The sequence below is a fragment of the Manihot esculenta genome, chromosome 9, assembly GCF_001659605.2.
Source record: "Manihot esculenta cultivar AM560-2 chromosome 9, M.esculenta_v8, whole genome shotgun sequence".
Classification (NCBI taxonomy): Eukaryota; Viridiplantae; Streptophyta; class Magnoliopsida; order Malpighiales; family Euphorbiaceae; genus Manihot; species Manihot esculenta.
In genome coordinates this window covers 25,279,110-25,290,529 of record NC_035169.2, presented here as the reverse complement: position 1 = coordinate 25,290,529, position 11,420 = coordinate 25,279,110, and the positions used below count along the sequence as shown (strand labels likewise).

General features: G+C 33.8%; 1 protein-coding gene across 1 annotated transcript; it reads left to right on the top strand.

Moving 5' to 3' along the window:
• The first annotated feature begins 2,836 nt into the window (after positions 1 to 2,836).
• LOC110622275 (ankyrin repeat-containing protein ITN1) lies at positions 2,837 to 11,142 on the top strand. The gene is made up of 5 exons (XM_021766738.2): positions 2,837 to 3,138; positions 3,425 to 3,789; positions 3,909 to 4,101; positions 7,884 to 8,293; positions 9,682 to 11,142. Exons 1-5 carry the CDS (start codon positions 3,117 to 3,119, stop codon positions 10,498 to 10,500), a joined length of 1,809 nt encoding a protein of 602 aa, XP_021622430.1. The 5' UTR covers positions 2,837 to 3,116; the 3' UTR covers positions 10,501 to 11,142.
• Positions 11,143 to 11,420: the final 278 nt, after the last annotated feature.

Below are 11,420 nucleotides of genomic sequence, written 5' to 3'. Positions count from 1 at the left end.
AACTAAAAAACCGAATCAAATTAAAAAATCGATTTGATTTGATTCTCTTTTTTGTTTTAACCGTTTAATGCTCACCCCTAAAAAAATCTTATTAATAGAGAGAAATTTGCAGCAATTAGAGATTTAAGTGCTTTTGAAAGACACTTTGAGCTGTTGATAGTGTAGTATGATTATGGGTTGAATGCATTTTCCCTATAGAAGAAGAAGCTTTCATCTAAGGTCCGTAAGTTTATCTTTGGCCAATTCCTAAATTTGTATGAAATTGCAAATGAGGGCAAGAACTGCAAACATGACCCATGGTACTGCAATTAAAGCAAATGCTAGGAAGACATTCATTTTTAATTAAATTGAACCATCCCTCCAATTCATCAGTACTCTTTTGGCTATGAAACCTGCAATGAAAGATTTCTCAATATGCATCACTGCTCTTATTCAAAGCATATATATGATCTCTTATTGATTGATACCTTTATTATTAACCTCTAGAAAACCACCTAAGAAATTTCCTATGATTTTTACATTTTGGTATGTCATTTTGTTTAAAGAAAGACCCGATTGCACCCCAAAAGGAGACTCATAAATGGAAGTTCATTAAAGAAAAGGTCTTATGGCCAATTTCGAATGACAATATGGTTATTATTAATAGAGCAAGGGCTATTTTGAAGCACAAAAGTAGGATGAAAATTTTTTATATGAATACAACACAAAATGCATTAAAAATAAAGGGCTAGGTTCGACTTATTCGTAATTATTTTAAAATTATGTCAACTCATTTATAACAGGCTAGTAATTGTGTCATATCATGTGTTGATCTACTAACCCGATTTGATATGTTTATGATGCGATTTATAATTCGTGTAACGTGTTGACTTGTGATCTATTAGCTTATTTTGACCTGCCAAGTAGATATCTATTATTTCATTAAAGGTGATTTTCTTTTTTTCTTATTAAAATTTATTTATTGTATATATTTGTATAACAAGTAAAACATTATATCATTTTGTAATTTTTCAAAAAAAAAATTAATTAGTTAAATATTGCAAAATCACTTTCTAACATTAAATAATTAAATTTTATATTTTTATATTATTAAATTATATCCAATAATGTTAAATCAGTTTATTTATGTCAAATCTTATTAGATAGGTTGTATTATATTGTGTTAATTTAATACGATTTAAATTAATCGTATTATATTATTTAACATATATTAATAGAAGATCGTATTAGTATTTATATTTTCAACATGATTCATTAATTGATTGTATTCCTTTCAACTCTTAATTGTGATGTGTCAAATTTGTATCAACATTAATATAATCTGTAAACTTGAATTGCCACTCCACATAACTGTAACATCACTTTTATGAGTGAATAGAAAAATAAAGACTTTGTTTCCTTTTGAGAATACTATGAGACACTCTTTAAGATACCACGCTCTACCTAGGACATTTTTAATAGTTGTTGCATGAAGAATTTTGCTGTGATTTAATTTCCCAATACCAGAGTAAGTTATTGTAATTTATGATCTTGCTTATTATCAGCTTTAAGTTCTAAAGTTTGGTCATTGCCACTAGGGGGGTAGGTAAGGTTCTTTGTTCAGGGTGTTAACAAAAGAATGACAAAAAAAAAAAGAAAAGGATAGAATGAAGCATAAGCAGAAGAAGGGAAAGGTAGTTAAACTAAAGGTTCCTAACAGCAAAGATACATTTTCATTAAGAAAACGGTTGGACCCTAACATTGATGTAAAAAAACTACTATTTTAATGTTTAATGATATTTACTAGTAGAAAAAGATGAATTTATATGGTTCATATTTATATCTATTAGAAAAATTTAGTGAAAACAGAGAGAAAAGAGAGACTGAAAGGTAAACGATTCAGATTGTCTATGATGCGAGTTTCTCATTGTACAAGGAGATGGTCGTTAGTTTTAGTGAACACAGCTTATCGGGCTGGTTTATTTGGTAATTTTTGGTTATGGTTTTATAGGCTGGCGTTGGTATCTTTGCCCATATGTTAGCTAGTGTTTTTTTTTTATTATTACTTTTATGGATGGTTTTGGATACAGGGTTGTAGCTATCCGATAAACGGTTTCTTTTGCTTATAGTCTGAGGCTTTTTTAGATGGGTCAGTGGTTTAGCTCGATAAGAAACCTTGAATGTGAGTGATAGAAGTGAAGGCTCTAGGGTTTGCTTGCCTAATCTGTCAACATTCGGCTTTCCATAGACTTTCAGAGATGTGCTGGTGGGTTTGGCCCAATTCTCCTCTCGTTGTTGTTTTGTTGATGTTTGGATAAATATTTTCATCTATTCACCTTCTGTTTGTAGTGCCTTTATGCATATGTTGAATCCTACTGATGATGATGGTAGTAGTGGTATTGAGATGCTTGGTGATGTCTAGTAATGTCTAATTTTTCTAGATCTAGTTTTCTAGATCTAGTAATGTCTAATTTTTCTAGATGTTTCTATTATAATTTGAGTTGGGATAGATAAATAGACTCTTTGAGTCGTATATTGTTTTGAATTTTTTTTTAATTTTATCTTGTGTAAATTTTTCTTAATTTTATACTATGAAATACGTCTTTTGCGAGTAAAAAAATAATATTAAATTCATATACATATATGAATATATATATTATGATGAAGTTGTAGTCCAACTCAGTGAGTTTGATACCTAGAAAAAGACCACGATAAAGTACAAATCGTCATTTCGAAATTAGCAAATTATAAAAATATAAATTGTTTGTTAAGGATTATTTTAAAAATATTTAAAGGATTGAATTGACTATTTAAAAAGTAGTGAGCCCTTCTTGCAGAAAACATTATAAAAATTTAATGAAACTGAAAAGCAGCTTCGTAAGGAACTGCTGCTGGATCCGGTAGCCCCGGTAGGTCCGGCGGCGTTAACAGGACAAAGCTTTCCCTCATTTTCCACAAAACGAACCACTCCCTCTGTTTTCCCTCCTCTCTTTCTCTGCTCCTTCGCCTTTCAACTTTCTACCCTTCCAGTCCACTCCTCTCTCTTTCTCTCTCTTCTTCAAACCTACATTCCCCTGTAATTCTTTCCTAAAAAATCCATTAGAATGACTTGATAGAGATCGTTTTAACATTTCAACATGGCTCCCGGAATCGAAGAAGGTGCTCTCTTTTTCTTCTGCTTTGAAACGATCTGCTTGGTTTCCCGGAAACCCGAAACTATGATGTTAACATTGATGAATTGTTCATGCTGTTTTCTTTTTCTTTTTACATGCGTTGTGAATGTTGTAGAATGTTTGGTTTGTTAGAATCGTAATGAAATAGTAATTTTGTTTTCTTGTCGTGATTTATAATTACTCTTTTCTAGGCAACCAAACAGAGTAGTACGATCTAACGTATTAATCACGTTTAATTGGCTCTAAAACTTTTTTTGATTGTTCATGCGAAGGAGATGGAAGGGATCTGGAGAAGGGAATGGCAAAAATTCTTCAATATATCCCTAAATATGTGCCAGATTCAACGTCATTTTCTTCTCCGGTTCCGTCACCGGTGTCAACGCCAAGGTCGACTCTGGTGATATCCAATTCCGGGAAGGCTTTGCTTGTATCCAATTCTAGCAAGTCTCTGGTTCTTTCTAATTCCGGTAAGCGTTTCGATAAAAAGAAGTTTGTGAAGCAGGTAACTGGCCGTCACAATGACACCGAGCTCCACCTTGCCGCACAACGTGGGGATTTGGCCGCCGTGAAGCAAATGATCGGTGAAATTGACTCCCAGATGATCGGGACGCTGAGCGGAGCTGATTTTGATGCCGAGGTGAGTTAATTCACTGTTCTATTCAGCTCAAATTAATTGTACATGGTTGTATTTTTATCACTGCAATATCAGAGATAAGGGGTTGTGTAACTAATTACTAAATGGGTATTTCCGACAAGGTGGCGGAGATAAGGTCTGCGGTAGTTAATGAGGTGAACGAGTTGGGAGAAACAGCGCTGTTCACTGCGGCCGAGAAGGGGCATTTAGAGGTTGTGAAGGAGCTGTTGCCATATACGACTAAGGAGGCTCTTTCATTAAAGAATCGCTCCGGGTTTGATCCTTTTCACGTTGCTGCAAGCCAAGGTCATCAAGGTGATAATTTTTACCATTTATGCACACCACGGATTTTAAACTTAGTCTGTAACTAGTTCAAACTCCATCTACAGTTTTTAATAATGGTATCTGAGAATTAAAATATTGCAATGATCTTAGTGATATTTCTCGAACTGGAGTGGGTTCGAACTTCTAAACTCATAACGCATTTTTAAATTGCCTACATATTGTTTGTTATCCTTGCCTATAAGCTAAGGATAACAAAGAGAAATCATAAACCCCAAAGCCAAACCAATTACACTCAAGGCCCAAGGCCTGGATAGAATACAATCGGCCTAAGCCCACCATAACTCTAGCTTGCAGAGATTGGAAGTCTCTGGACTCCGTCTGAGGCTGCACCATAGAGATATCATGGTTGCCGAGGAATTGAAGATGACACTGAATAATAAAAAACAACTAGATTCAGAGGCTCTCCAACCATGCATGAACCTCAAAAAAAAGGACCATAGCTAGGTGTTCAACCGAGCCATTGAAGGGGCTGAAGAGAAAAGCTCATTGGCAGTTTAAATGACAGCCAAAGGAACAACAAAAAGCCTTGAGGTTCTCCATATTAGATCTTAAAGCATGAACCCTTTACATGGCCGAAAATAAATTGATAGCTAACTGAGGCACCACAGGGAAAGAGAGTGAAGAGCTAGAGGAAAAGGAGCATTTCAGGAGAAGAAAACCTCCTTTCCACCCGGAGCAAGCAAGAACACGGTGCTAGAAAGCAACCGATAAAGGCCAAAACTTACCCTTTCATAAATCTCGAATGTGCTGGAAAAACTAAAAAGATAACTTATTTATCCACAAAACCCTGTTACAAGTGTGAAAGGAATAAACTTACACTCTAAATAAGGGACAGGATAGCTGTGACCTACTTATAGAAGAGGCAGGAGTTAGACGGACAAGTGATATAAACAATGAGGGGCAAGAGAGTTTTCTCTCTAATAAAACCTAAGAGAGAGATAAAGCTTTAAATTGCCCATAACCGTTGCAACTAGAGTGACTACATAATTTTTGTCGGTATCCATAGTTGCATGTGATGTTTTTGTTGAAATAAAAAGAGGTGAGAGATGAGCCGTAGTTATTGGAAAAACGCGATGGACTTTAGTCTATTTTTTATAAGAAAGATAATAAAGAAAACAGCAAAAATATAAAAAATTAGAAGAGGGAGACTAAAATTCCGCTGGATTTGCAAATATTATTCTTCTTATGAATTAAATTGTCTTTGATTCTTTATAGAACTCAATTTTTCAAAATTTCATTCCTACATCTTACCCCTTAATTCATTTAATTCAATAATGATTTTATTATAATTTTTTCTGAGACTTTTTATTTTTCTTTTAACGGGGAATGAAAATTAAAAATTGAAGAAATAGAATCTAAAATCTTTCATATTTACTCAGATGCACTTACTATTTTGTGAGTGCTTTTATGAGAATTTTATAAATTTGATTCAAATCTTTAAAATTATTTCTTAAATTGTATAATTCACGCTAACTCACATATTCAATTATTATAATATAAAAACATTTTAGATGTCTTATAACTCTTAAGGTTGTTTCATTTTCAGCATCTTTTTTTGTCTTAAATCCACTTTGTACATGTCTTTTAAATTTGTCTTTAAAAATGACTTTCGCAATAAAAATCCATTGATGATCTGCCTCACTCTTTTCACACTCATAACAGGTGACAAATGTAATTTCTCAAGTAATTCCTTCAGAATTAACTTATATGGAATAGTCACAACTATAAGAATTTCATTGTCCATTTCTTCACAAAACTAAGCTATTGAAAACACTTGTGAAAGTGTTTTTCAGAACCTCACTATTCTCAAATAAAGACTTCCTTATGTTCTTCTTGTGTAGTGCAGCAAGACTCACACCTTCTCAACAGAATTTTTATTTAAATTTAGAGGATCACTCACTTTTTTTTTTTTGAATCAAAGAGGATCACTCACTTTATCACTCACTTTCTCAACAGATTACTCTTTAATCTAGAAAATTACTAAATTTTTCAAAATAATTCACTTTCTCAACTGGTTACTCTTTAACCTAAAAAATTACTAAATTTTTCAAAATAGTCTTTTCAACAAGTCCATTAACTCAAAATACCTTTGATGGATATCGCTTTTCACGCTAGCCGACCTGGATGCTAACATTGCTTTGAGTCTTTTTTTCCTTAACTCTTGTCCTTTTGAATTCGGCTCTATCAAGCTCTGATACCACTTGTTTGAAAAAATGTGATGGACTTTAATCTTACTTTGATAAAAAAAACAATAAGAGAAATAAAAAAAAAAAATACAAGAGGATGGAGGAGGAGGGAGACTTACAACACAAATTCTAAATAATTAAAACTACTCCACTCTTATAAGAGAATTGAGATGCTCATCTCTTACAAATCTATTTAGGAATCACACGTATGTATATCAATCCTAAAACCTCTTATCATAAATAGCCACACACATAACAAAGCACACCTACTTATCACTTACACATTAATACATTCTTATCACACTTAATTTTAATTAGTAAGCAGACAATGTATTTAGACCAATTTGCATATTAATTTATTCTAACAATAGAAATGCAAAAGTCAACAGTTGGGTGGAGATTGAATGAAGCGTTAAATGAAGTATTTAACGCGTTAGTGTCCTTGCCCATAAAAGGCAAGGGCAGAAAGCTCTTGAGAACATGAAGGGAGGCGAAATCACTCCCTCAAAGGGAAAATTTCACTCGAGTCGAAGATAAGGGGAGTTGAGCTATAGGATCTCTAAGTTAAAAGAATCTGCTTTAGTGGGATAGTTTAAATGCTGTGTACGTGAGAGTCAAATTTACTTTTGAATGTTTTCTCTAAAGTATCTAGAAAGTTATTTGTTTTAGTAGGATTGGCTTAAAATAGTGAGTATGTATTTATGTGAGAGTGAGATTTACTCTCGAAGTATACTTTTTAGGGAAACCAGAGGGTTAATTGCTTCGGTATATGGCTTAATATGGCTTAAATACTGGTATGTGAGGATGAGATTTACTCTTGAATCTAAAAGGTTATTTACTTTAACGGGTGGTTTAAACACTAAATAGAAATAATTTATATTTATATAGGAGAGGTGCATAAATATTATGAGAAATATTGGATAGAAATTACTCAAGTGGTTATTACAATATTTGTATATAATATTATTCTGGTACTATAATATTTAGTAAAAACACGTTAAATATTGTGCATCTTCTTGTAATATTTGTTTTTTGACCAATTAGATTTTTCCAACAGTTTTTAGTGGTGCAATGGATATAATGTTCTGTATTCTTGGATGAGATAAGTCGGTAGTATGTGTGCCACTACCTTACGGCTTGTAATTCACTCCCTAGGGGATTCATATGTTATTGTCATTGGTTGTGATCCAGAAGGGTCGAAAACTTGTAATCGCGGAGGAATGCATGAGGGCACACTGTTAAAATAACAGTTATTTAGGAGATACGTATAAATCCAGGAAGTGTACAAATCAATTAAAATGATAAGACTGTAGACTACAGATAGACATTTGTCTTGAAATGAATTGATATGGCCTTTGCAATTGATTCTCCTACTATAACTTTATATACGCCTTCCCCTTCTTTTTTTTTTTTGTTTAATGCAGTTTGTCTCCTAAATGTCACCCATGGCCCTCTCATTGCTTTTCTTTTCTGAGTTTCTTGTATTTTTGTTCCTGAAAACAAGAAAACACATTGCAAAAAAGCTGGTCACTGATCTGATTCAGTTGAATAACAACCTTTATGCAGCCATCGTCCAAGTACTATTAAAGCATGACCCCTTGCTAAGCAAAACAGTTGGTCAATCAAATGCAACTCCTCTTATATCTGCTGCTACTAGAGGGCATACGGCAGTAGTTCACGAATTGCTGTCAAAAGATTCAGGTTTGCTAGAGATAGCTAGATCCAATGGAAAAAATGCATTACATCTGGCAGCTCGCCAAGGGCATGCTGAAATTGTAAAAGCATTGCTCGAGAAGGACCCCCAATTGGCTCGTAGGACTGACAAAAAAGGGCAGACTGCATTGCATATGGCTGTCAAAGGGGTGAGCTGTGCAGTGGTAAAGCTGCTTCTTCAGGCAGATGCAGCCATTGTCATGCTACCAGACAGGTTTGGCAATACAGCATTACACGTAGCCACAAGAAAAAAGCGAGTAGAGGTATTAACTTGTTACTTTACTGATCCATTTATTATATAGAGATAGTTTTAGTTATTGACTGTGTTAATAATTATTGTCTGGTTGAAAATTTATGTTCTGGTTTGCTTTATTCAGGTTTTTTTTATCGATGATGATTAAACTTTGTATGAGTGCCTTTTTTGGCCATCCTTTTGTATCCTTTTCCTCTTTCTGGTGGTTAGCAAATAGTTCAAGCTGAATTAGAAATGCCAGCTTTGCACTCACCTGCACATGCATGCAAAGGCTTTGAAGAATATATTATTGGGAAATATACTATTTAGTTTCGATAGTATGAAAAAAGAATTTTTGATTTTTAAAAATACACTAAAATGTCGCAAAGGTTTTAAAAAAATATACTAATTTGTCATTTTGTTAGTTTTAATTATAAAATTTACTAATTAGTCTCCCAGTTTTATAAAAATATTTATTAATTAGTTCTTTCGTATTAAGGGTATTTTAAATTTTTTTATAACACTCAACGGTTAAAATTAATAAAGGGACTAATTAATGGATTTTTTTTTTAATTTTCATGATGTTTTAATGTATTTCTCAAAATTAAGAGACTAACTAATGGATTTTTATATACCACAGGGACTAAATAGTAATTTTACCTATATTATTTTTGTACTGCATGCCTTTTATCTTTAATTCTGAATCATATTTTAAGATATCATTTGGTAAATGTTTTGAAGATAGTGGATAATTAATTAGACAAACTTGTGAAATTTTGACAAGTTATGCATGATTTTCTTTTTCATCAATCATAAATACGTTTTAAACCATAAGTTGCTAGTACATAGAAGAAAATTGATGTATCCTACTGTGCAAGTGTTGAAAGGAATGTAAAAGGGTTCATCAAAAGATGTTCTTCCCCACAGATGCTATCAAGTACATTTTAAAAGTAATCTGAACAAGCATATATTATTAATTGCCTTCAATGGTATTGAGGAAATAGTCTGCATCCTACAATGTGGCTGCCCCTGTTTCAGATTTGTTGATTCAGAAAAGAGACTAATTTCTTAGTTGGTCATGTGAATGATATCAATTTTACTACTTTCTCAGTCCACTTTTATCTGTCATTTTTTCCAAAATTATCTATTATTTTGAAAAAAATAAGGATTACTTGTTTTTTTTTGCAATTTTATCCTTATTTCTACTAAATATATTAACTACTTTTACAATTTCTTAACACCTATTTTATCATTTATTTTCCTCAGTCTCCTAATAACCCCCCTTTTCTATTGATAGATTGATGAAGAGATAATTATTCTATCTTCAACTTTTTAGTTAATTCAAAAATTTACATTTAATGGTTATATGTTTTGTTGCCAGTGACAAGGATGCTCAAAAGTGCCACTTCTATCTTGCAGATAGTGAATGAATTGTTGCTTCTTCGTGACACAAATGTCAATGCACTATCAAGGGACCACAAAACAGCTCTTGATATAGCTGAGGGTCTCCCTCTCTCTGAAGAAATCAGCGAAATAAAGGATTGTTTGAGTCGTTATGGTGCAGTCAAAGCAAATGAACTTAACCAGCCAAAAGATGAGCTACGGAAAACTGTAACACAGATAAAGAAAGACGTCCACTCACAGCTTGAACAAACTCGAAAGACCAACAGAAATGTTAGCGGGATTGCTAAGGAGCTTCGCAGGCTCCATAGAGAAGGAATCAACAATGCTACCAACTCAGTCACAGTGGTTGCTGTGCTCTTTGCAACAGTTGCATTTGCTGCTATTTTCACAGTTCCTGGTGGTGACCACGATGATGGAACAGCCGTGATGGTGAGAAGTGTATCATTTAAGATTTTCTTCATCTTTAATGCTATTGCTCTCTTCACATCCCTGGCAGTTGTGGTGGTACAAATCACAATTGTAAGAGGGGAGACAAAAGCAGAAAGGAGGGTAGTGGAAGTGATCAATAAGTTAATGTGGTTGGCCTCTGTTTGCACCACTGTGGCATATATTTCATCATCTTACATAGTGGTCGGTCGGCATCACAAATGGGCTGCAATTCTTGTTACTGTTACTGGAGGAGTCATAATGGCCGGAGTTCTTAGTGCTATGACTTATTATGTAATGAAGTCGAGAAGGAAACGTAAAGTGAGAAAGAAAGAGAAGCATTCTAAGAACATCTCTTGGTATCTATCCGAGTCCGAATCAGAAGTGAACACAATGTATGCTATCTGATATTTAATCTCATTTCCACGTACAACTGTCGTATATGTAACGGTTAAATATTGATAATTAATTATGATGAAATCTATATAGAATTCATTATGATCTGTGATTATAATATAAAGTGTTGTATATTCAACGGTTGTATGGTAAACTTTCTCCTCCTTTGGAGTTTATGTGAGAAATTGAATTATACAGGAAGTGGAGCAGTTTATATTGTAAGATGATTTGTATTGGAGTGCCACATTGTCAAATTGAAAGCAAAAATTGAACATAAATTCTCTTACTCATCTTGGTGCACATCAGATGAGAAATATTTTATGATCGATCCCACTGTACAGAATCGCTTTTGTATGTTATTTTTGTCTGGATCAAACACGGTAGGATGTGTGTCAAGGTTATAGAGTTTTCAGGGACCAAAATTATAATTTTTCAACGTTGGAATTCCCAGGAAGCAACAGTGGGATAAATTAGTAGAAATTAGTAGGAAAATAAGGGCCGAGACAATTTGTTATAATTCCTTTCCATGTATTTATTTTGAAGGGTGTCATATGAGACGTGTTGATGTCTCATCCTGCCACAAGCCTAGTTGTTCCTAAGGCTCTTTAGGGGGGAGTGACTAGTTGGCTACCAGCTGGGGCTGGGCCCAATTGGCTAGGCCTACGGAGATCCTGAGTTGTGCCTTCACTCCTTGTAGACCGTCCCCCCTGTCTACAAGGGAGGTGAGAAGTATTGTAATGATTGCATCGATAATAATGTATAATTACTATTTTGCCCCTGGAATAAAATAAGTAGCATGTTCATGAATTCTTATGTTCAGTTCTTACCTTTTGTGCCTATTGTGAAGCTTCTGATGGAATGCTGCCTGTTGGCTTCGCTGTCCATTTATATAATCTTGACTAATCAGGATATTCATGTTTACAGGGTATCGG